This window comes from Platalea leucorodia (assembly GCF_965183815.1).
Source record: "Platalea leucorodia genome assembly, chromosome: Z".
Taxonomy (NCBI): domain Eukaryota; kingdom Metazoa; phylum Chordata; class Aves; order Pelecaniformes; family Threskiornithidae; genus Platalea; species Platalea leucorodia.
This window is the reverse complement of record NC_138858.1, coordinates 83,244,043-83,271,570: the sequence shown is the minus strand read 5'-3', so window position 1 is coordinate 83,271,570 and position 27,528 is coordinate 83,244,043. Positions and strand designations below refer to the sequence as shown.

At 38.0% G+C, this 27,528-nt stretch overlaps 1 protein-coding gene across 2 annotated transcripts in view; it reads right to left on the bottom strand.

Annotated features, from left to right (window-relative positions):
* The window catches only part of RASA1 (RAS p21 protein activator 1), a gene marked incomplete at its 5' end in the record, with an annotated part of 69,630 nt that overhangs the window by 18,698 nt on the left and 23,404 nt on the right, over positions 1-27,528 (bottom strand). For both annotated transcript variants that reach the window (XM_082336910.1, XM_082336911.1), the window contains 10 exons: positions 84-241; positions 1,531-1,608; positions 4,804-4,891; positions 7,296-7,452; positions 9,611-9,731; positions 12,681-12,759; positions 21,418-21,568; positions 22,281-22,333; positions 25,426-25,457; positions 26,499-26,616. In XM_082336910.1, coding sequence (XP_082193036.1) covers positions 84-241; positions 1,531-1,608; positions 4,804-4,891; positions 7,296-7,452; positions 9,611-9,731; positions 12,681-12,759; positions 21,418-21,568; positions 22,281-22,333; positions 25,426-25,457; positions 26,499-26,616 — 1,035 coding nt within the window. The remainder of the gene's footprint in view (positions 1-83; positions 242-1,530; positions 1,609-4,803; positions 4,892-7,295; positions 7,453-9,610; positions 9,732-12,680; positions 12,760-21,417; positions 21,569-22,280; positions 22,334-25,425; positions 25,458-26,498; positions 26,617-27,528) is intronic.

Here is a 27,528-nt window from a genome sequence, read left to right as displayed (position 1 = left end):
CAAAACAGTAGATAGGGCCAAGAATAATAAATGCAATGCAATTTACAAGTGAAATTCAGTAGCTCAAGATGATAAAGACTTACTCAAAGACAAATTCTTCTGACCATACAGGGTTCTGCCCTTCCCTGATGTGTGTTTTTGCTACCTGGACACTGTTCAGGTAGATGTTACAATACGGATTAGTAAAATGCTTTACTGGGAGCGTATGAGCTTCTTCTACATGCAAAATAAGACTGCTGACCTAAAAAAAAAAAAAAATTACACAAAATTTACTTTTTGTTGCTAAAATAGAAATACAAAACACATGAATGGATTATTTTTTATCCTTCATGTAGAAGCTTCATGTTAATATATGAGTACTGCACACAAAGTAAAATTTCCTAATAAAAAGAGCAAAGAACAGAAGTAATGGAACAACATTTTACGAGGCACAAGTGACAAAAGAAGAGTAACCCAAATAATTACTGAAAACAAATCTCCAGCCCCGTGGGTTTAGGGCATCTTGTTTTCTTCTTTTAAAATTACCTTTGAGGCATTAGGATTTGCAAATACTAACTTCTCTATGCACAGAAAATTTACTGAAATCAAAGACTGGCACCTTGAATAAGAGCCATGGACAATTCCAAACACAATGGCTTATTTGGTGCTTTCTTAACAGATTATGTAAAATTCCCTTGTACTACACCTTGCATTCTCTTCCTTTATGTAGATGAGCATTTTCTTCACCTTTTGAAGAATTATTTCAGACTGTCACTGGTTTTGCTTTGCTTTAGCAGCTTGAAGCCCCCAGTTTCACCTGCCACTTTATCTGGAAATTCACCTAATTTAGTTCATTTATTCAGAAGCATCCAAACATCTTTAGTGTTAACTACAGAACAGTTGTGTGTCCTGAAAAACATCCTGTTTTATTCCTTTCTCCACTGTCTGTCAAAACAACTACATTTAATGTTCCTAACATTCAAAAGTATCAGGGATTCTTGAAGTATTTCCCTGTTCTTCTCCAATCATTAAAGACTTAGCCATTTATAACTATCTGTCCTCTACCTCTGAGGAAATTCTGGTAAACACAGCATTTCTAAGAGGCCGGGAGAAATTAATCCATGAGCATGGTTCAGCATGTATTTGTTACTGAAAATGAATAATATTAATTAAACGAGCATTTTTTTTACATGTCACATAAGTCTGTCAAATTTTTAAAGTTTCCCATTTGTGGTAAATTTTAAAAGTTAAGACGATACCTGTGTTGACTTCTTTACACTTTTACTCAAATGTAGTCAGAACATAATACCTAGCAAAGCACGTGCAGATTGCCTAAAGCCATTTTGCTTTTATGTAAGTACATATTGTAACAAAGTGTAAGTCATTCTGGTTGGATTCACAAGGGTACTGCATAACTCCAAAAAGGAAAGGAAATACATGCAGGATTTACTACTGTTGAAACAAAATTCTGAGATTTATCAGCATTGTTTTGCAACGAGGAGACAAAATACTCCTCCACATGCACTGCCAACCCCATAATATCAGCTTCACCTGACGTAGACGTTTATTTGATGTTCCTGGACTGGTTTTTCTTAAACTGCAAAACATCTGCAGAGCTTTCATCCAGTCCTAAGAGAGAAGGACACATAATAGTGTAATAAAACAAAGTCAGATACAGCTTCTTGCAGTGGAACAGACCTATCTAAAAAGAGTATCTGAAGTTTTCCCTTTAGCTTGGCAAAACCTAAGTTTTCTGTAATTCCAAAGTACAAAAATTTGGATGTTAAAGCAAAATTCTTATCTTTACTGAGAAAACCCCATTTTTCCTTTTAGAAATATCAAGCACTACTAATGGATATACAGTGTGACCTTTACCAATTTTTCCTTATAGTAATACTACATGAAATTACAAATGGTATATAAAATGCAGCAAAACTTGTTTGCTTCTGAGAAAACTATAGTTAACAAGTCAAACTGTTCTGATTATTGTCTCCAGTACTTCTGTATGGCAGTCATAATACTGCGTATACTTCAAACAAAAACTGAAACAACATTAACAGAGAAACACAGAGCATGCATCTGACATTCCCCACTTCGCTCACGAATGCATCCAACAAAGTGGATGAATCGATTCCGTTTTGATCAAGGAAATAAACAGTTGTCTAACACCAAACTGACTGTAGAACTTTTGTGTGTATTATTTTTTAAACAAATAAGCTGCTAAGAGGCACTGCCAACTTGCCAGGCCACCTCTGAAAAAGTCACTGCAGCATGAGAAAGTTGCTAACAGAGGAGCTTTTCAAGGGGCCTTTGGAAGGTAGAAGATACATTACAGCCTCATTCTCTAGTTTTTGTCCCCCAGCCACTGAATTTTGTATAGCTCTTGCAAAGCACAAAATTTAGGTTTTGACCAACTGCCTTTGTTCAAAGATCTGCCATCTATTCTCAAAGTACCATTCAAAATTGTCGTTAAAGAAAACCCACAACACTGTTTCAATCTTACTCTTCACAATATCTTCCACATTTTAAAAATACAGGAACATGTACTGCAGCTATTCTAAGCTAGACCACTTTGTGAGTCAGGTTTCAGCTTTCAAAACCTTCCACAGAAGGAAAAGCTTTCAGCTACCCATCATGAAGTTTCAGTAGCTTGTTTCCTTATTCTCAGAGGGAGTAGCAATCGAAGAAACAAATGCCTCCTAAATACTCCAGCAGAAATGTTTCCTGGATGCACAGTACGCCTCTATACTCACTCACAGCAGGAAAACTTTTCCCCTTAAATGCCAAAGCTTACAGCAGTGAGAATGAACACCGTGCCACAGTACGCACAGTGACACGAGCAGGTAAGGCTATATTTTACATTCACTTTTGTTTTGTACAAACCATAAAGACAACATGCAGTCCACAGGATGGCACTGCTTTGATATTTATTTACCACATTGTAAGAGAGCCTTACTACACAAACGAAACTACTCTTCTATGAAATGTTACAGAGTAAAGAAAGCTCAACTTTTTCAAAAGAAAGATATCTATAAACTTTCCTGGGCCAAAGCCATATTATTAAAAAAACCCAACAAACTGTATTCTGTACAAATGCAGTGAACAGCCTGTTAAGCAGATCAAACCGAAAAGCAGATTATATGTATAATAATATAATATATTATATATTATATTTATAAATTATATATTATATATAATTATAATATATTATAATTATATATAATATATATTATATATTATATATTATATTATTTATTATATTATATATATTATATATTATATATTATATATTATATATTATATATTATATATTAATATAATATAATATTATTTAATATATTATATATTATATATTAATATAATAATATAATATATTATAATTATACATAATATATAATATTATAAATATAATATATTATATATAATATTATTTATTATATTACATATTATATATTATATAATATATAATATAATATAATATAATTATATATTATAATTATGTATTATATCATTTATATATTTATATATAAAATATAATTATAAATAATAAATAATAAATATAAATAAAAATAAATATAATAAATATAAATATATTTATATATATAAAATATATAATTATATATTATATTATTTATTATATTATATATTATATTATATATATATTTTATTATATTATAATGTTCAGGGAACAAGACAGGATATTCTGTCTTCTACACATTCTTAATTCTTTTCATTTCTAGAACACAAAAAACATTGCAGATGTGACAACAATGAATGTACAGTAATGAGTGTGGAAATTAATGTATATGTTCTCCATTACTATACAGCATGCTGCTTCTCAAAGACAGTACATTAAGAGTTGTGTGACAAATGCCACTACATCATTCTGATGTCATCTCAGCGACTTTCATAAATTTGTATTAATTTAACAGGAAAATTCGTGCTTTCCTTTATAAACAGCACAACAAGAATAGTAAGTTTATACAGCCTTCATGCTCTAGTGAACAGCAGTCTATTATGAGTGCTTTAAACAGCTTTAATTCCATTCAAATAAAATCAAATGCAAAGCTTAACTTCTGATACAACAGGTATATTTCACAGCTGTGGTCTTTCAGAGCTGTAAACTTAATACATAAGGACATTGTCTTATCTTAGATATGCTCTCCTGCTGGTGAGTGAATTTCAGAGAATTAGGCTCTGATCCTACAATTCTTAACCAGCAAACATAACTGCTAGAGAGTTAGTAACTAAAGGATACCAACTAAACCCAGAAAACCTTACTTTTTGTGCATGATTAGGGCCCAAGACTATAAACAACCACCAATTTATAGACAGGACAAGTAACTGCAAAAGGCAGCTGTTCAATATACTTTGGTCATTGGGCACACATACGTGCATTAGCATTTTAGTTCATATCAGGAATATGCCTTTGAAGGAAGGCTCCCTCTTACCATGCTCTGGTTTATAATATGGAAAAGTCCTGGAGAGTAAATTATTCTTCTGAATTAACTATGTTAAAAAAAAAAAAAAAAAGTAGTTCTCCAGAAACATACAGTGGAAAATAGTGAAAGTTCAGTCCACGGGACCTGACTGGAACTTGTTCAAAGTAAACCCCCAAGCGCAGGTAACGTAGGTGCTGCATTCTCAGCACCAACCGTTCCCCTTACAGATCTGCTACTACTCCATTATAACACCTAGCTAATACAGACGTAGACACTAACTATTTGCGATACACTGCATTCCTGTTTCAGAAGGGCAATATCATTAACCACCACAAGACAAAAAATTACTTCTCAAATTATATTTACCAACAAAAGCTCTCACCTGTGCTTGTTCTGGAGTTTCTCCTGCAAAGTAAAAGATGTAATGCTCTTCACTAAAGTGCTGAACTACTATCTGAAAACAGTTTGGCCTTAAAAATAAACAACAACAAAAAAAAAAAGTAAGTTTTATTAATCTTCATAATATTAACAGACACCTTCACTTGTTGATCTGTGCTAAAACAAAGTTTACACTGAACTAATAAATTTCTGCTGTTTGTCTGTAAGGAGCATTGAACACTCTATCAATTTCTGTTTGCATACATGTAGCATCATAACACATGGAAAGAGGAAGAACTCTAACTAGAAAATTTCTCAGGTTTCTCAAAACAAAACTGCCTTTTGTTTTGAATGTATCATGTCATTTTAAGAAAACCACACTTCAGAACAGCTAGTTTGTTTTGGAATATTGAGAAACTTTTAGGATGGCCTGTACTGAATAGGCTTGTATGCTGACTTACAGTCAAGGCAAAAAATAGCCATCTGGGAACAGAAAAGACTTGTCAGCAAGGACTATTCCGAGACACCTTAAAAGCAGGAGAGCATTAGCTCCCAACCAATTAATCACACATTAAGGATTCGTTCTTTCAGGAGTTCAGGAAACAACATTAACATAAGGAATCCCGTATGTGAATGTGTCCCATGGCTCTCATGACCAATAACGTGTATTGGATCATATACTAATCATTGGATATATGTGACACGAATGTCTACAACCTTAAATGCAATTACAGCATCTTTGCCATTTTGTGCACCTCCACTCATTTGCCAAAGAGTCAATCAAAAATATTTTGTTTTGTTAAATTACAAGCTCTTTAAAGTGCACGCTTCACTGTGCTCAAGGACATTTAGCTCTCTCAAAACCAGCGTTACATGAAGGATCCTACTTCATTTACAAAGGAGTTTCAGTCTTCACTTCCCCCATCCATTTCACTGCCTGGGAAGTGCTGACACAGCACTCTGTGGCCATGCTGCAGAAGGGTGGGGGAGAAGGGTGGGGGAGGGCAGGAAGCAGCCAGGTTTGGGACTAATTAAATCATTGCCACCAAAGAACCATGCAAAGCTACAGACTTCACCATACTTCTGAGAAAAGGGCAAAGGCAGTTTTTACTAGCTGCTTAAAATGCAAGAGGAGCTTTGTCTCAGCTACAGCTCCTCACTAACAGCTTCCTAAGCTGGTGCAACCATGCATCTCCCCCTACCTGCATTTAGTACCACTCACTGTCCAACTACACTTTAACCCACAGGACAGTGTCTCTTAAAAGCTGTTTAAGAGACAGTTGCTGTTAACCAAAATGCTCCTTCTTTACAGCATACACCAAAGCTTCCTACATAATTGCCAAATTACATAAGGAACATTGCAGTAAATTTTTTTATTACGTTCTGGTACTCTTTATTTGTATCTATGCTCCTCATTCCATTTTTTTCATGGATTTTTCAGAATTATTAAAAAATATTTAAAAAAACCCCAACAAACCCACACCAAACAAAAGCACCAGTCTTTGCAGCTTAAGAAATGCCACTAATTTTAAGCATTTGTCTTGAAGTTTTTTTCACAAAAATAACTAGAAGTTGACTATATATAATCTTTTAATAAATATTAAGATCCATGGGATAACCAGAATTTCTATCTAACATTTGTAGGAGTAAGTGTACCTATTTCTTCCATATAACATTGTAATACAGGATGGTGGACATTTTTTTTGTAATTACCAATGAACAAATATGTAAGCTTTTTCTTGTTAATTACCAATGATATTTTAAAGACTTTTGGTTCTCAGTGTCTTTGCTGATAATCACATCCCTTGCAGTTGGCATATTTTGAATATCAAAATATTACAGTAAACAAGATTTGATGTGAAAATTATCTCTGAATATAGTAATTGTGCAAAAACAATTTCTGAGGATGTTGCCTTACATGAACTAGTTTACTGCTAAGTTGGTCTAATTAACAAAGTACTCGTTCTTAAATAGAAAAGCACTTACAGACTCTGTCTAACCAAGTTAGCTTTCAGATACCTATCAAAAGAATGTAGATCTTTTGGGATTGACAAAATTCTTGATCTTGTCAATTCTTAGTTCAAACAGACTAAAACCCTCAATTCATAATTTCTAATGTCTGTAAAATGAAACACGGAACAATTAATGCACTCAATATTAAAAAATGACAATGCAAAAAAGCTGGAATCATCATCACATCTCACTTCACAATAAAACTTTACTACTAAATTCTAAAATTTCTAACTATAAATTGTTTATGTACAGTTGCTACCGATCAAGTCGCCATGGCTAAACAAGTTACTATTCATCAGCTACATCTGTGCACATATGCTCTTGCAATCCACACCAACTACAGGCTCTTGGTATGAGCCAAGAGCCACAATGCAAGACAGGGCTACTTGTTCACTAGCAACATGTTGCCGATGTCTTGTACATGCCTCAATTAGCAATCAACTCTCCTGTTGCACATACGAGAATTGAAATGCAGTGTCCTACCTGCCAAACAAACTGTCATGTACTCCATAGACGGAACACACGCTAAGGTCTATTAGTCCTTTGGGTTTTGTGGCTCGTTTTTCACTTTCAAAATAAATAAGCTGGGCATCATTTCCCTCTAATATAAAGTACAAGTTTTTCCATCTCTTTCCTTTACCTGTAGAAGAGTCAAGCAAAAAGTTATGATACTGTTTAAAAGAGAGTGTAAATTTTGTAAATGAAGAAAGTAAAAGAGGGCAGTAAAGGTTTTGTCAAATTGCAAACAGAAGAACAATGTACAGGTAATCACACTTACAATATCAGTATACATACTCAATTTTATGCAACATGTGGCTAAAACTAGACCCTCTTCACAGATGCAGGTTCCCCACACATTTTCACTAATTTCAACAGGATTAAGCAAGTACACGAGCTGCCTGAACAGTGAGTTCCTATCAGTGTTAAGATTCTATCTGCACAGTTTGCAAACAATGATGCTGTGGATCCCATGTATTACAATTTTAATTAAGAAATAGACTTTTGACATGAGAAAGTTATTCCTAAACTCTGACCAATGTTTAACAGATTGCATTACAGTATCTTAAAACAGTATGGCTGAAGAACAGATATGGGAATATGTTATATGCAAATTTAAATCAGAATCATGCCCCAAACACATACATATCTAAGAATTTGGCTGGTTCCACTTGTTTCAGAGAAAACGTTTTCTGAACTACAATGGATTAGGAACTTTTTGCAACTGATTAATGCATAAGTCACAGTACCATTGAGGAAAAACTTTCAACCTCGATTTTATACTTTGATCATCATAAATCCACCATGAGCCTCAATAAATGAGTACTAGCACTGTTTTGAAAAGACAAATCGAACATCCACTTATTTTACTCTGTCTCCTAGATGGAAGAGTGATTTTATTGCATTTGTTCCATGTGCAGCTATGTGCATCCCTCTATACCTACTCAGTACTCTGGTTTGCACATTTAAAGTATCTCATTATCTCTTTTAGCTAAACGTTTTTAATGCATTTTTATTTGATTCCTCACTCTACGACATCCCTCTACACCTTCTCTCAGAATCAGCCTTCTCAATAGAAAAGATGCTCTCCTTGTTCTGTTCAGAGGGTCTACAGTTTGGGGTGATTTTTTCTTTTTAATGTCATCTTCTTTCTCACTTTTAGTCGCTATCCAGATTACTATCTGTAACTTATCCTTCTAGTTATAGTCTCTGTCCTTTGTAGAAATTTTATTATTGATAAGTTTCCATTAATGTTGCTTTTTTAAAAAGTAGAAATATAACATTTGGAAAAGGACTAGCTTCCTCAGAACTTCAAAGACTCGCTCAATGGCAATTCTTCAGGGTTATATTCAGGTAAGTCAAGCAGTTAGCTTTTAATGTATTTATTGTACGTTATGTTTACTCTGTCAGTGTTAGAACCCTAAAAAAGTCACTATATATCTTGTACAGCAGAATACACATTTTAAATTTAAAACATAGGACCTAACTTGGAATAACAAACCAGCTGTTCTCTCTAATGAATGTAGAGATTTACACTATTCTAGATCTCTCTAACCTACTCTATCAGCTAGAATTTAAAGAGTTCCATATTAGATACAAACACTTTTTATGAAAATATACTCTGTTTAATGAGTTTGAATGCTACTTTTGACAAGGATGCCTGGTTTTTGTGCTGTGCTCCGATTTTTTCCAGAACAACTTCCAATCAACATTTTCACACTGCATGTAATTTTATGTATCATGTTGTTCTATTCACATACTACTTAAGGAAAGAGATCTTTCACACTCTTCACACAGTTTCTAGAACCTTTTTCCCACTTCAATTTTGTCCTTTCTAGAATGACTACTACACTAAATTCACTAGGAATGCACGTTCAGCTTGGAGAAGGCTGAGGGGTGACCTCATCGCAGTCTATACCTTCCTGAGGGGGACAGCGGAAGGGGAGGTGCTGATCTCCTCCCTCTGGTGACCAGCGACAGGACATGAGGAAATAGAATAAAGCTACATCGGGGAAGTTCAGGTTGGACTTCAGGAAAACGTTTTTCACTAAGAGGGTGGTCGGTCACTGGAACAGTCTCCCCAGGGAAGTGGTCGTGACACCAAGCCTGTCAGAGTTCAAGCAGTGTCTGGACGATGCTCTTAGTCATATGGTTTAGTTTTAGATAGTTCTGAGAGGAACAGGGAATTGGACTTGATGATCCTTATGGGGGGTCCCTTCCAACTTGAGATATTCTATGATTCTATGATCCATATCGGCATTTTTTAAGAAAAAAAATTCATAGAAGTAAACATAACTCACTTTTTTTTAGAAGATAACCTTTTTTGACAATATTTTTATAGAAAGCATCCTTTGTTTTCCGACGAATTGTATTGTAGATTTCTTTTCCATCCACTGTATCATTAAGCACTTGTTCTTGGTGCTGGTAAACATGTAAGAAAAAACATATTTTAAGCTCAGAAATCGCCATTAAAAAATTGCGTACTATGAAGCTGCAACCAGGATCATCTTGCTGAATGCTACCAACTCACTGCTGTTGTTCTCCAATGCATTTTGATAAAGCAATATAATTTTCCATACAATACCCTTGCTAGAAATGTAATAACTATTTCCATATTTCCAGAATTATGACAGAAGAAAAATGTTTTCCACACAGACCAACTTCTACAAAGTAACATTGTGTCTTTTTCATATTAAATAAAAAGCCACATCTTTCACCATGATTTCTGTTAAATTTATGCAAGTCTTTAAAGATTTACCTAGCTTCTAACTGTCTTCTACCAAAACTTTTGGGACTGAGTAATCATGGATAAACTCTGAAGCAATAAGAATGGTGCAGATCACAATTAAAATTGACCCACTCAAAACTGCAGAGTCCCTCATTAATCTCATTAGAACTCACATGTCGTAATTGAGTAGAACTTAAGACAAGAGAAGAAAGCAGAAACAGGAAACAAAAAGGACAAATTCTCACAGAAGACTGTAGGATCTGGAAACGCAAGTAACAAATGAGAACGGCCAAAAGCCAAGCAAAGTTTGACCTTACCGAGTAAGCTGATGCAAAAGTTCTTTAGCCGTAAGAAAACATGAAAAGCAAGACTGTCAAGCAGTGAGAACAGCATTGAGATGGAAAGTGACATATGAACTGGCTACAAGAATTATGATTTTGAACAACATGGCAAAGGCAAGATGAAAAATACTTTGGTAATACTAACAGGAATTACAGGACCTACAATGGAAGCAACATCCAGATGTTTGAGCTCAAAATAATCTCCCTAACATAACTACAAAAGGAACAGTGTACAAAGCAACAGATTTAATGACAAATATTTTTAACTAAATTTCATTAGACACAGGAAGTCAATCAGACCAACACTAAAACTACACAAGACTTTTGAAATTTTTTTTTTCCCTCAAAAACACAGAGCATGGTAAGTATGTGGAAGGGAGACAACACGAAGTTGAACATAAATTGCACCACTGACCACTAAATTTTTAAACAAAGAAAGTCACAAATATATCTGAGTAAGTTAAAAGAATCTGAAGTAGTCTCACATGGAAAAGTAGTCAATGCAGGGAAGATTAGTAATACAGGAACTGTAAGTGCATATGCAAAAAGCTAAAATGAAGACAGTTACTGCCATGATTCAAGAGGAATGATGGAGCATGAGGAAAGTCACTAGTGAAGCCTTTCAAGGAGCAGTCTCAGGATTCATATTTGCTTTTTGTCCCAACCACATTACTGAGCACGAGTTAACAGCAGCAAACACCTGGGAAGCACTGGTGACACAACACAATTCGCATTATAGGAAAGACCAGAACAACAAGGTGTAAGTCTACTAGCAAAACATAAAAGTTATACCTGTTAATACTTAGCACTAGAAAACAGAAAATGAGAAACTTGAACAGCTGAGTCATTCACAGGAGGACAGAGCCATGATATAACATGGCTGTGACAACGTACTGGGTCTGGTAGGGATGGAGTTAACTTTTGTCACAGCAGCCCCTATGGTACTGAGTTTTGGTTAGGTGACTAAAACAGTGATGTGTTGGAAACGCACCAGTGTTTTGGCTCTTGCTGATCATTGCTTGCACAGCCTCAAGGCTATCTTCATTTCCCACTCTGCACCCCTCCTCAGCGAGGTGGCTTGGGTGGGCAAGATGCTGGAAGTGGGCACAGGTGGGACAGCTGACCCCAAGTGACCAAAGGGATATTCCCAGCTATATAACATGATCAGCAATAAAACGGGTGGGGGTGGTGTGTCTTCCTGGGTGACCGTTGCTCAGAGACTGGCTGGGCGTCAGTCTGCTTGTGGGAGGTAGTGAAGGATCGCCTTTGTATCATGCCCACCACCCCCTTTCTTTGCTTATTAAAATGTATTTATCTCAACCCTTTTTTTTGCTTTTGCCCCCATCCTGCAGAAGAGGGGAGTGGGCAAACAAAGGTGGGGGCCCTTAGCTGCTCGCCAGGGTCAACTCACCACAAAAAATGACACCTATTCTAGGATATTTCTGTTAAGTATTTTCCAGAGAGAAAGGGAATTACCCATGACATGGTACTCTAAACTGTTCTGGTCCACAACATTCAAGAAAGGTGAGCTTGCACCAAAATTGGTGGCAGCAGGGTGGCTATGAGAGCATTACAAAGCAACAGGATCAGCTTTGGTATGCTTAGCTTAGTGAGCTGACTGAGGGATAATACAAGAAATGTTCTTGTATTAATACAACAGATCTCACAAAGGGGTATGAATTGACCGTAACTCTATTTAGGGAGGAAATTAAAGGCAAGTTTTTAACCATTGAAACAGGAAAGTTTGGGAACAGAGAAGGAACAAAATATACGTGTATACTTTATAATTAGCTATAAGCTTATGAAAAGCTAGATGATGTGGTGTACTTATTACTAGTGGTGTCTTAGGATGAACTTCTGCTATGGGGCAAGAGTGCTCCAACAAGCCTTGCAATCCCAGCCCTGCAATCATCCCTGAAGCTTTTCTGTGCATACAGGTTTCCTCTGGCGGAAGAAAAAGCCCAGACACAGAAGACAGGAGGGCAGCCTGGTTCACTGTAACTAAGACTAAGGCACAGCATGGTTGAGCCAGGGACCAGAGCTAGGGGCACACAGCAGGGGATGAACACCTCAGAAGACAGACAGAGCTTACCATATTTTCTGTTGACTACAAGCCAACCTTTGGTAAGTGAATGCATTTGAGGGTAAAACAAAAGAAACACACAAGCTGAAAACATTAAAATTGGAGATGATGCTGTTTAACTACCTTTGGTATCTCTGCTGTAATTCAGTTCATAAACTGATTTGATGATGATTATGTCTGTGTCTTCAACAACAAACACTCAAGAGATGAAATCTTACCTGCATTGGAACAGGATCTTTAAGGTAATATCCTTCAACAATCTGTTCTTTTCTATAGTGCTCAATGATGTCAGCAATACTGTTCCAATAAGAAAAAGAGGATTCAAATGTTAAACAGGTTAGTTTTTCCTTTGTTTGATAATTTGCTTTTCCATACAACCACAGAAAACTTTCTCACAAAGTTTTAATAAAATCAAGTGTTAAACATCATAATCTTATTTGTAGCAATGAGAATTTACTAATACACTGAAGTCAACAAAGTTCACAAAACTGTATTCAGAATGTATTAATTCTAAACTCTGCAAAATATTTTAATTAGCTGCTTAAAATGCCAAATGAGGACACTGCTTTTCCCACATTCAAGTAGCACATGTGCGTTACCAGCTCTCCAATCAGGCTGAAAATTGCTATTTCGCTGGCGATAATTTTCAAACTCCTAGAGTAACTAGGGAAGGGGAATGGGAGATACTGCAAGCACAGAGCAATTTCCTTTTAGGAGTACAGGAATAGAAAACAGAAAAGGTTTGTAGCAGAGCTTATACAGATTATACTTGGAAATCACAAAGCTATCCTGTTAAATTAGATACTCAGTTGGTAGCACTCCTCTACAGGGAAGCATCCATTGTCATCACCAGATTCAGACTGCAACTGTGTATGGAAGGCTTAGGAGAGAAGTAGTGACAGATACAAGCTGAAATTCACGGTATTTGAGTTGCTCTAACTTATTTTTGCAGTTACTGAAACATACACTGTAATAACAAACAGCAACATGAACATCAATAGAAATTAATCATTTGTATGCAAAATACCAACCTAAAAAAGAACGAAATAATTAAATAGATAACAAAAATATACTGTCTCTCACTTCATGCATACTTAGCTGGGTGTGCAAAGATAATTGACAACGCGTGCAGCAATGAAATCTTTGACCTGTTACAATTAGATAGAGTTGTGTCCAACAGAGGAACAATATCTGATACTGTAAAAATAATATCAAAAATATTTAAATAAAGCTACCGCAAGACATCTTTGTTCACTTTTCTCTCTCTCATTCTAAAGCTATGAACTAGTGTACACTTGAAAAAATAATCTTCCCACAAATATTTTTGTTTTTCAGGTATGTAGAATGACATGAATTTCTCTTTCAGTATTACTGAAATCAAATGATTTATTTCCATTCTTACTGAGATGCAATCTGCATATGCCATTTTCTGCATAAAAATTTAAACTTTGCCACGCTACAGAAAATAATGACTCAGTCATTATATGTTGCATGTTGAAAAGCTACTGCCAACATCTTGTAATAAGTGAAACAGCATTATGTAATTTTTCTCACTCATCAAATCACGTATACCTTGACTGTCAATGCCTCCTCTTCTTTCTTGATTAAAAATGCCAGCAGGAGTTCCTCAATATAAGGAGCAGGTGCCTAATTTCTTCCAATTTCATACAATGGGCTGAAGAATAAACTCAGTTGTATTTAAAAACTCTTTTTGTAGTTAGACTACCATATGAACTAGGACTTTATGCCTTGATGGAGCAACTAAGGGCTTGGCTCTGCAGCCCTCTCCTCCTGCAAATGAACTCGATTCAGATGGTCACTTCTGTATAGCCTTACCACTACAATGCCCAAATGACTGAACAAACTGAACACTGCAAACACAAAGATACCCGGTATCTCCAGACAAGTACACTACAGAATGTGAATCTGCAAGTTATCAGAGTTATCTAACATGTAAAACGTCAAGCATGAAATCACACTGACCACAAAACTTATCTAGGGGACAGGAAAATAAATCATAGCTTTCAGCATCTGACAGCAACAAAAACCTTACACAAAATGCATCAAGGAAGGTATAAATAAGCATGGATTAACAAAAATGTTATACTTGGTTTGATATACAGAAATAAAGATGGATCTTAATACTACATTACAGTTACTTTAGTAATTTTAAAATGGTCAGCATAGGGCTTGTTAGGTTTCCCAGGTCTTGGTTACTTGGATGATTTTAAAAGTATCTCCCCATCATGAGCAGTATCAATTTTTAATACTTAAAGGGTGAATTGAGAGTTATTTCCAACAGCTGACATTTCAAATACCAAAGAACCCAGAAAGCAGAACTAAGCGACACCATTTTATACACTGTTAAATTATAAAGACAAAGAACTAACGTTAAACCCATATAGTTCAGCCCATCACAATACAGATTAATCTACCAGTTGAAACAAAATTATCTTCCAATAATCGAAGTTTTCAAATTGTGCTGTCTCTCAAATTCAAGATAACTTGAAAGCTTGTTCACTCTATAAACTATTGGGCCAATGTTTCTTATCTTCTCCTTTGACATAGGATCACTAAAAACAAAGAACCCTCCCTAATTTTTTTGAACACTATGTGTTGTGTATGTTGAATTTTGGAAAGAAGGCAGATAGAGAGAAGAAAAGGACAAGAGAAATGGCCTGATATGCTTTTCCTATCACATGCTCTAAAATCAGAATTGAAACATTAATAAATGCTATCTTACATAAAAAGACTGTGAAACACATATGAATCATAGAATCATAGAATCGTCAAGGTTGGAAAAGACGCTTAAGATCGAGTCCCACCATTAACCTAGCACTGCCAAGTCCATCTACACCATGTCCTCGAGCACCACGTCTGTCCGTTCTTTCAATACCTCCAGGGATGGGGACTCAACCACTTCCCTGGGCAGCCTGTTCCAATGCTTGACCACCCTTTCGGTGAAGAAGTTTTTCCTAATATCCAACCTAAACTTCCCCTGGCGCAGCTTGAGGCTGTTTCCTCTCATCCTATCACTCGTTACTAGGGAGAAGGGACCGACCCCCACCTCGCTACAACCTCCTTTCAGGTAGTTGTAGAGAGCAATAAGGTCTCCCCTCAGCCTCCTCTTCTCCAGGCTAAACAACCCCAGCTCCCTCAGCCACTCCTCATAAGACTTGTGCTCTAGACCCTTCACCAGCTTCGTTGCCCTCCTCTGGACACACTCCAGCACCTCGATTTCCTTCTTGTAGTGAGGGGCCCAAAACTGAACACAGTACTCGAGGTGTGGCCTCCTCAGTGCCGAGTACAGGGGCACTATCACCTCCCTGGTCCTGCTGGCCACACTATTCCTGATACAGGCCAGGATGCCATTGGCCCTCTTGGCCACCTGGGCACACTGCTGGCTCATGGTCAGGCGGCTGTCAACCAACACCCCCAGGTCCTTTTCAGCCAGGCAGCTCTCCAGCCACTCCTCCCCAAGCCTGTAGCATTGCATGGGGTTGTTGTGACCAAAATGCAGGACCCGGCACTTAGCCTTCTTGAACCTCATACAGTTGGCCTGGGCCCAGTGATCCAGCCTGTCCAGGTCCCTCTGCAGGGCCTTCCTATCCTCCAGCAGATCAATACTTCCACCCAACTTGGTGTCGTCTGCAAACTTACGGAGGGGGCACTCAATCCCCTCATCCAGATCATCAATGAAGATATTGAACAGGACTGGCCCCAACACTGAGCCCTGGGGAACACCACTCGTGACCGGCCGCCAACTGCGTTTGACTCCATTCACCACCACTCTCTGGGCTTGGCCGTCCAGCCAGTCTTTAACCCAGCGCAGAGTGCACTTATCCAAACTGTGAGCAGCCAGCTTCTCCAGGAGAATGCTGTGGGAGACAGTCTCAAAGGCCTTACTAAAGTCCAAGTAGACAACATCCACAGCCTTCCCCTCATCCACTAAGCGGGTCACCTTGTCACAGAAGGAGACCAGGTTAGTGAAACAGCATCTCCCTTTCATAAACCCATGCTGGCTGAGCCTGATCCCTCGGTTGTCCTGCACGTGCTGCATAATGGCACTCAAGATGACCTGCTCCATGACCTTCCCCGGCACCGAGGTCAGGCTGACAGGCCTGTACTTCCCGGGATCCTCCTTCCGACCCTTCTTGTAGAGGGGCGTCACATTTGCTAACTTCCATTCACCTGGGACCTCCCCGGTTGACCAGGACTGCTGATAAATGATGGAGAGTGCCTTGGCAAGCTCCTCTGCCAGCTCCCTCAGTATCCTCAGGTGGATCCCATCTGGCCCCATGGACTTGTGTGCATCCAGGTGGAGGAGCAGGTCGGTGACTGCCACCTCTTCGACAATTGGGACTTCACTCTGCATCCTATCTCCATCTCCCAGCTCAGGGGCCTGAAAACCCCGAGGATGACTAGCTTGGCTATTAAAGACTGAGGCAAAGAAGGCATTAAGTACCTCTGCCTTCTCCTCATCCTTCGTGGCAAGGTTACCTTCTGCATCCAACAAAGGAGGGAGAGTCTCCCTGGCCCTCCTTTTGTCACTGATGTATTTATAAAAGCTTTTTTGTTGTCTTTAACAGCGGTGGCCAGTTTAAGTTCCAGCTGGGCCTTCGCCTTTCTGATCTTCTCCCTGCATAACCTCACAACATCCTTGTAATCCCCCTGAGTTGCTTGCCCCTTCTTCCAAAGGTGGTGGGCTCTCCTTTTTTTCCTGAGTTCCAGCCAAAGCTCTCTGTTCAGCCAGGCCGGTCTTCTCCCCCGCCTGCTCAACTTGTGGCACATGGGGACGGCCTGCTCCTGCGCCTTTCAGGACTGCCTCCCAATGGACTTTGTTAACCAGACTCCTGAACAGCCCAAAGTCCACCCTTCTAAGGTTCACGGTAGCGGTCTTGCTGACTCCCTTCCTTACCTCTCCTAGAATTGAAAACTCTATCATTTCATGGTTGCTGAGCCCAAGACAGCCTCCGACCACCACATATGGAAGTTATTCACAGAACGGCTGAGCACAGAAAGCGCTTCTGGAGACCACCTAGCCCAAGCCCTCTGCTCAACGCAGGGTCAACGATGGCAAGTTGCTCTGGCCCTTGTTCAGTTACATCCTGAACATCTCCAAGGATGGAGACTCCGTACCTTTCTGGGTAACTTGTTCCAGTGTTCAATCACCCTCATAGTAAAAGCCATACACCAGTAATTGCACATCGTCAGACTGAGATCTCATGACACAATTACTAAAATCACGACTGTACAAGGTCTGTCTTGGAGTTAATTTTCTTCATAGCAGCCCATGCAGTGCTGTGTTTTAGATGTGCGACTGAAATGCTGTGTTGATAGCACACCAGTGTGTTGACTATTGCTGAGCCATACTTGTAGGGTTGAGGCTTTCCTTTTTCCCCACTCTGCTCCCCTGCGCCCATCCTGCAAGTAGCACAAGTGGGCAAGGAGCTGGGAGCAGACACAGCAGGACAGCTGGCCTAAACCAGCCAAAGGGATATTCCCTGCCACATAATGTCATGCTTAGCAATAAAAGCTCAAGAAAAGGAGGAGGAAGAGGGGGACATTAAAAGACCTAGGGAGGGGTGACCCCAGCCAGCAGCTAGACACCCTGCAGTTCTTGCTCATTCCCTGCCCTCTGGACAGGACAGAAAACAGGAAAAGCAAATGTGACAAAACTCATGGGTCAAGATAAAGACAGTTTAATAAGTGAAGGGAGGGGGAAGGGGGGAAGTGATGCAAAAGCAATCACTCACCACCTCTCACAAGCAGACTGATGTTCAGACAGCATGAGCAACACTGACCTTGGAAGACAAAGCATCCCCTCCGGCTTTTATTGCTGAGCATATCTCTTTAGTCAATTTGGGTCTCTGGAAAGCAGCGAAATCATCAACACTGTGCAAGCACTGCTCAACAAGAGCCTAAACACTGGTGTGTTATCAACACTGTTTTAGCCACAAATCTGAATCATGGCACCATACTGGCTGCTGTAAAGAAAATTAACTCCACCCCAGTCAGACTCCGTACAACAACCAAGAAACAGCTTTGCCAATTTTTCCATGAAAATGTAGAAAGATGACTAATGGAGTAATTTGTTATCCATGGAATAAACAGAAAGATCCACAAAATTTAAATGCTTTACTGAAGTCCATGGGAAAATACTCCTTTTTTACACAGTCAACATAATTCCCACACTATATATGCAACATAGGTGCTATACATTGGGACCTTCAAGTGGACAGCTAAGAGACTACAGGTTGGTTGTTCTGCCAACCTCTGATACAAGAGAACGACATCATGAAAGCAGATCTCTGTATGACAGTCTGCAAACGCAGCCCGTTGGTCATACTCATGACAGAAATTTTAAGCAATTTTCATACAGAGTGGTGGGAGCACATGCAAAAGGAACAGGTTGGTGGAAAAAGTAAGTCTTCCTATGCAGCACAGATTACGAGAGTCCTGAGATGTACCCAGGACCTCTTTCCCTATGATCACCTGGAGTAACTTCTTCTGGAATACAAGCAGACATACTGTTGTTTATATAGGTTATCATGGTTCCAGTCCCACACCTGGATAGTCAAAATATCCAAGAAATAAATCAAGCTTCTTCCATTTTGTGTTTCCTTACTATTTTTTAGCTTCTTACCTTTGTGTGGAAAATCTTGGTCAATAATTTATTAAGACTATAACTGTAATCAATACTCTGCAGACAAAGAGCAGATTGCTTTCATTTTATCTTTTACCCCAATTACAATCACAAAAACTGTAAGAGAATATTAAGAGTACTCTACTACCAAGGACAATTTTGTAAAGATCTAGTCTAATACTAGTATCAGATTTCAAATGAGATTCCTTGAGAGCATTTATTGAAATAGCTTATATATAAAAAGCTTATAGTTAATGGAGACTGTTGAACAGATGCATTTAAACAAGAAGCAGCACTCCTCAAAATCTGCAATTCTCACCTTGAAGACAAGCACTACATTTTTAGATAAGCTGCAAAGACAGAACTCTCTGCACCAAGAAATGCTTACAAATAGTTTCACTATCTTGCATAAATTCATGCTTTGTTTATCTCTGTTCTGGATTCAATGCCCTGTTTGTTGTTTTTCACTTCCAATTATTCCATACAACAAAACCACATTAGTCTTCATAAATGTAAAGATTTCTTTCTTACAGTGTCCCCATTAAAAGAACTAACACAAGAATTAAAAAGCCCACAAAGTTATTCCCTCTTTCCTGCTCCTTATTTATTGCCCTCTGCAGTAGATCTTACATTACAGAATTTGGGCAGTTACCATCTTCATCTTCCGGTCCTATTATCTTGCATTGCGTACTTCATTAGATGTTTGAACTGCCAGGAAGTTTAGCAACTTGCAGCACGTACTAGGTTGGACTGAATGTGAGCCTAGTATGGTAGTAATTCTCCAAAACATGCAACAAAAATGAAGCCTTTTAAAGCTACGCAGATTCTTGTGCACACTGAGGAAGATCTCTGCAAACTAGGTACCAAAATATTAAAAAAAAAATTTAAAAGCATTTTCTCGTAACTTAGTGCTGCTTAACTTTACAATCCTGTTTTCTGTTCAATACCATGGAAAGAATCTTCTTCAGATAAATGTAATTCATATACACGCCTCAAGTGAATCCAGCACTGTATTCTAAAGTAAAGTAACAACTTAATGTAGTGACTTTCTGAAGGTATACTATTTAACGCTGCAAAATCATTTGAGACTAATAAATATCCCACTAATTTGCTAGTTAGCTTGATATTACCTAGAGTGGGGTCTCCCAGCCTATCATCCTCCTAATAAGCCATGTAACTAGAGAATGGTCAAAAGAGCATTTACCTTCATGAAAGGCTGACACTGCAGCTAGCTTGGTTTTCAATTAGGATGTCTGGAGGCCAGACTGATTAATGTAGAAGGTATTCAAGCAGCCTGGCTGTGGGATATGCATAGGTTCACATGGTTCCAATTGTTTAGCCTTACACCATCGTCCATTTGAAGTCATATGAAAAACTCCACTGAACTTCTTAGTTAGGAGACCTCGACATTTTCTCAGACACACCAGCTGCTGGATTCTAACCACTCAGAAGCCAAGCTGGAAGTGAGAGAAATTCTCTATGTGGATGAAGAATGCCCTGGTTCTAGGTAAGCAAGTCTGGAAAAGTGCTGATGTGAGGCAGGCAATGGCCTCTGTTGAAAGAGGGAGGTGAGTTTTCACTACTGTGAAGTCTTGCATCTACAACTCTAAAAACAAGATTTTCAACAATGGATACAAAGATGTATTGATAGCTTCTCCCACAAAAGGGGAAACATAGCTCTTGTTATTTCTTTTCCTTTTTGTACAAATTACTATTTTTTGCCATTGGTAAATGGCAAAACAAATGCATCCCAAGTTTGCTCACTCTAAATGAAGTGATCTGTACTTCTGACCCAAGTATCACTCACACATTAACAATGCAATTTAATTACTTTTTCCAACAATGAACGTATTTTTCCCCGTTCCTATAAATACCCATTTCTATTATTTGAAAACCGTATTGAATGTCTCAGATAAAATTAACATTTTTATTTTCTCTTCTCAAATAGACAAGAATACAAGTACTAGCTTCCAAGACAACACATCATTCTCTTAATTACAGATCCACATATGATCCATACAATCCACAATTTATAGTGTGAAGAAACTGGTCTGCAGAAGAAGGACAATACTTCCAAAGAAACAAGCTACGCTTAGGCAAGCATTAGGCAAGTTGTTAAAACTTCTGCAAGCTTTAACAACTTGGTCAGTTACAAGTAACTACTAGGCAAATTAGGTAAAATTATTAGTATACCATTAAGGAAACTACAGTCTTATAATCATAGCAGTAAATAATTATCAGGAGCAAGTTATACAAATTCTTTACACAAATATAAAATATGCACAATTCCTTTTACCATTAAAACTTACCTATTATAGTATCTGCCTCCCATCATAAACTGATTGTTTGACGTTGGACATATTTTGAAACGCTGAATATTTTCACTGGTCCGAAAGTAAAGTGAATAATCACCAGGTGTATTATCTGAAGGCCTCACAAGAAAACTGCACACCTGACCAACTGGAAAGACATCATAATTGTGTTACTTTTCTCAGTGTTATATATGAGCCCTTATCAAATCTATTTCCACTTAAATTAGCAAGAATTGCACACTTGAAGAAATACAAAGTCTATAAGGTAAGTTTCAACAGTGATCTCAAACTACATGAACTAGTACTAAACTGCCAAAATTAATGCAAAATGGTTTAGCTGTAGCTGGCAATCTAGCCACATCTTTGTCACCTCTTTACAAGAGCATACAAAAAAAAGTTTGACAGCATGTTTTCAAAAATTAACAATTTCTATTCTAATATTTAAAGTATGCTATTTAACAATATGGATCAGAAATTTCACGTTTTCATTTAAAGAAATATTTGCTCTATGAAAAGGCTAAAAAAGTTTGTAGTATTTTTTTTTATATAAAAGCATATTCTCCACAGAATTTTGATGAAGACATCAATAAGTAAAATAATTTATTACACATATATTAATTTAAAAAATATTTCCATCAAAAATTATTAAATTAACTGTACTTGAGAACATACTCAATACCCATAGCCACAACAGTTTTCTTCCAGCGTAGTATTCTACTGAGGTAACAACCACAGCAGCTGGTCAGATTGAGACACTCATATGTTCACACATAAAAGGAAGTTTTGCTACAGTTTAATACGAATAGGATCACTTTTGTGCCATTTCACTATGAGTGTATTTCAATCAGAAATACAAGTACCTGTCATCAGCAAATTGTAAGCCTCTTGTTTGGAGATCTTCCCATGGAACCATCTTAACAAAGATGAAGAGAAAAATTAGAAAGCAAGACTACCAGCTCTCTTTTTTGGCTGTGGTGACATCCAAGGCTCTGGCACCTAAGAATTGATCTTTATTTAAAAAGACCTAATACATATATGTGAGATAATCAATGATTACGCTACTTAATGATTCTGTTCTACCAACAGCATGAAAAAACCTAACATTAACAGGTATATTAATAAATTAATTTCAGTAAAAGTGTCCAACATTTGGAGCTGATGTTCAAATCCAGCTGTATTAGAGATGAAAATGAATTGTCTAGATGGTATATAATTTGATAAGCATTATTTGAAGGCAGTCTCATACAGCGATTTACTTGAATCATGAAATCCACAGCTCAAACAAGGAGATTAAATACAGTATAGAACAACTGAATTTTGCTAGGTGTGGAAATAAAACCTAGCTTTGTTTGACTACTGAATGCAAACTACTTTGATCTCACACCTTACAGAATTATAGAATCGTTTAGCTCAGAAAAGACCTTCTAGATCATCGGAGTCCAACCCTTAACCTAGCACTGCCAAGTCCGCCACTAAACCATGTCCCTAAGCACCACATCTACCCGTCTTTTAAATACCTCCAGGGATGGGGACTCAACCACTTCCCTGGGCAGCCTCTTCCAATGCTTGACCACCCTTTTGGTGAAGAAGTTTTTCCTAATATCCAACCTAAACCTGCCCCGGCGCAACTTGAGGCTGTTTCCTCTCGTCCTATCCCTTGTTACTTGGGAGAAGAGACCGACCCCCACCTCACTACAACCTCCCTTCAGGTAGTTGTAGAGAGCAATAAGGTCTCCCCTCAGCCTCCTCTTCTCCAGACTAAACAACCCCAGCTCCCTCAGCCGCTCCTCATAAGACTTGTGCTCTAGACCCTTCACCAACTTCGTTGCCCTCCTCTGGACACGCTCCAGCACCTCAATGTCCTTCTTGTAGTGAGAGGCCTAACACTGAACACAGTACTCGAGGTGTGGCCTCACCAGTGCCGAGTACAGGGGCACTATCACCTCCCTGCTCCTGCTGGCCACACTATTCTTGATACAGGCCAGGATGCCATTGGCCCTCTTGGCCACCTGAGCACACTGCTGGCTCATGGTCAGGCGGCTGTCAACCAACACCCCCAGGTCCTTTTCAGCCAGGCAGCTCTCCAGCCACTCCTCCCCAAGCCTGTAGCGTTGCATGGGGTTGTTGTGACTCAAGTGCAGGACCCGGCACTTGGCCTTGTTGAATCTCATACAGTTGGCCCCAGCCCAACGATCCAGCCTGTCCAGATCCCTCTGCAGGGCCTTCCTACCCTCCAGCAGGTCGACACTTCCACCCAACTTAGTGTCATCTGAAAATTTACTGAGGGTGCACTCAATCCCCTCATCCAGATTCTTGATATTAAAGACATTAAACAGAACTAGCCCCAGTATTGAGCCTGGGTAACAACACTTGTGACCAGCTGCCAAGTGGATTTAACTCTTTACCACCACTCTTTGGGCCTGGCCATCCAGCCAGTTTTTTACCCAGCAAAGAGTACACTCCTCCAAACCATGAGCAGCTGGTTTCTCGAAGAGAATACTGTGGGAAACCATGTCAAAGGCCTTACTAAAGTCCATGTAGACAATATCTACAGCCTTTTGCTCATCCACCAAACAGGTCACCTTGTCGTAGAAGATCAGGTTAGTCAAGCAGGACCTGCCTTTCATAAACCCATGCTGACTGGGCCTCATCACCTGGTTTTCCTGTACATGCCATGTGATGGCACTCAGGATGATCTGCTCCACAACCTTCTGCGGCACCGAGGTCAGGCTGACAGGCCTGTAGTTCCCCGGTTCCTCCTTCCAGCCCTTCTTGTAGATGGACGTCACATTTGCTAACCTCCAGTCAACTGGGATCTCCCTGGTTAGCCAGGACTGCTGATAGTACCTTGTACGCTCCCAGAGTCTTGTGTCAGAGCAGTGTCCCAAAGTTCAGCAGCCTCTGTCCAGTCTCAGCCTGATACTTACGACCACACAGAACAGCTTGACATGCCACAACTTAATAGTTTATTCTGTCTTTTAAAGGAAAGCTAAAAATACGGTCTTTTCACGTATCAGAAAAGAGCTCTAGTTCTAACTTTCTTTCTATACTACCTTTAGAGGATAATTTCTGGCTACTGGAATGTTTGAAGGAATCACTGTCTCCCTACGATTCCTCCAAGTGGCAGAAAAAGCTGTGGACAGACAGTATCAAAGCTCCAAGCATCTGCTACGAACTACTTCACAAATAAATAAATAAATAAATCCTACATTTGAAGGCATTCCTACTGCCAGATTGACTAGCAGAACACTAGCAAACAGTAAACGAACAACAAATACACCAGTGATTTTCTTTCTCCTATTAAGAAGAAATGCCTCCTTCAGCCATCAGCCTCTTGGAGACCACAAACTGGGCAACAGAGAAAAAGCAGCAGGTGCAAATATGGCAAGCAAATGGAGGACACATGAAATAAACAGACCACTAGACATTTTTTGGAACTTTCTTTTGCCACTCATCTTCACTACTGAAAATAATCTATCAACAGCTTGTCATATCAATATATTGTTGATTCTAAATTGTATTCAATCTTTAAAAAAATTTAAGTATTTAAGCAAATAGAACAAATCTTGTAGTCCTCCAGCTTTCTCTTTAAAGCTTAATGTTATTATGTGAAGCTAACAGAGACAAGCTGTAACTATCACACTATAATTTTTCTAATAGTACTTTGCTCTTTCTCCAGCATTTAGAGTTGCACAGATCTGAAAAAAGGTTACCTTTAAGGCAAACACTATGTTCAAGAAATACTCCATTGTGCATATTTTGGCTGAAAGTGATCATACAGGGACTCATCTAAGATTTTAACACCGCAAAACCCATCAGCAATAGGCATACCTATTACAGGACTCAGTTTAATTATCCGTGCATCTGCAGCAGCTAGTATAGAAAAAAAGTCTTCAGATGAAAAAATAAATCTCTCTGGTTCACCTTCCCAAAAGTTGGGAAATCTCATAGCTGAAGTTTACAAACAGTTATGATTGCTTTTAATAACAAAACAGAAATCCTTACATTTTGCCTTCATGTGGATCTTCTTCTCTTCCCTAATGAGAAAATTAACATATTTAGTGCATGACAACAGTACAGCTCAGTCAAAAAAAAAAAAAAAAAAAACAAACAAAAAACCTTCATTGGTTAAGACCTTCTGTAGAAAAAAACATTAAGAAGTCTGAGACATTTTTGAACTACAGGGCTTATTGTGCTTCTATGAAAAGAAGTTTTCCTCTTCATTCACTAAGTGGAAATTCAGCCAAAATATGTTATTTCAGAGGATTGCTTCTGTCGTGTTTCAAGTCCTTCTTTAGAGGTCGTAACTTTAAAATCTCAGCTTTCCTAAGGTTAACTTAACCACTGATATCAGTCTGCAGCTAAATAGTCTAGTACCGCCGCTTCAATTTAGCCATTCACATCCTGACACAGATCTGTGAGAAGCATCTGCAGGTAACACTACTATTAGCAAAACACATGTACTGTGCAGGAAAATATTATCAAAAATATTTGATAATATTTGACTCCAAAGCAATGCTGAGCTTGTTAAAAAATTTTTTTTTTGTTTTTTGGTTTTCTAAAGTATATTAAACCATCTGTTCCTCTACAGTAACTGAATTATCTGCAGGTCACCTGGTTAGTTTCCTGAGCCCACACTAGCCTTCTAGGTATAATTAGCTCACCAATGCATTTTTAACTGACACTGCATCCTTAAAAACGGAAAGACCTACCACAATGTAAAATTACATTCTGTACAGTTTGTGAACATTTCATGGCAAATATAAAAAAGAAATGCAATAAAATGAGTAGCAGATTCTTTACCGGGACAGTTGAGTTTAGGAAACTGCCTAGTAAATTTACAGTAGCATTCATTTGTACTTCTCTTTGGACAACACGTAAATATGCACATTTTTGATACTGAATTAGGCTTAAAGGTTTGTTATACTATTTTAAAACAAGTAGATCCAATTACTAGGTTTAGAAAGTAGATAACTAGAAAACAGGCAATTAAATGTCACTAGATTTGGTTTATTTTAGTATTATTTCAGCAAAAAAATCTCATTCATTTAAGAAATTTGAATATAAAAATTACTTACCACTTCTTCTACCAGGTCTTCTACAATAAGACCTTGCTCATCTGTCCGTAGGTTTGTAACCCACATCCAGCCATCTTCCAATTCATTATGGACAATAAACATGTCTCCTTTAAGGAAACTGAAGAGGGTTACAGCAAGATTTAAATCAGAGATACAATCATAGTATATAGTTTAATGAACACAATGAATTCTTGAGTATAATTTCCACAAAATATTTGAGAAAACCTGTTTGTGAAAAACGCATTAATTGATACGCTGAGCACATCATGTGTTTTTCCTCACAGTTAAGTGGCTACTATATATGAGTATTTATACTTTTGATTTATGTTTAGTATCTAATACATACTTCAGTTCTGTCAACTTCAAAGTCTGCTAAGGATGTATAAAACAAAAATAACACCACAACAATATTAAAAGATAGTAATATTGTTCTTTTATCAAGAGGGATCAAATACAAAACACAAGTAAAATAACCAGAGATACCCTTAATAGTCTACAAGAAAATAATACTCCTTTCATCAAAAACTAATCTTGTATAATAAAAGCTCAGGGAAAACCTATTCTTTATGTTCTCACATATGAAGACAAGTACTACAAAGAGAGTACAGAACAGTTACCAGAGAAGCCATGCAATTAGCTACAAGACAAACATGAATAAGAAGCATTAACATGCCTGAGGGAGTTTCATTTCTGGAAGGTTAGTGCAAGTTACTCCTTCAGTGTTATCTCCAACTCAGATCATATGAAAACCTTTCACTGTAGCACAGCAAGACTTCTCAATCAAGTTTGTTGATACATCAGGGTACAGGAAATAGCAATAAAGTATTGAAGCTCATTAACTACTATTTCAGACCAAAATTACATAGGAAATTTCTATGGCACTTCTCTCATTTGAAGTAAGCTAACAGAAAAGGCATTAACTCGAGCACAAAGCAAACAGCAAGAATTAAAGAACAAAAACCAACAAACTACTATTGAAAACACAGAATAAATTCAGCTGCTAATGAACCTAAATCCTAAGAATGGGTGA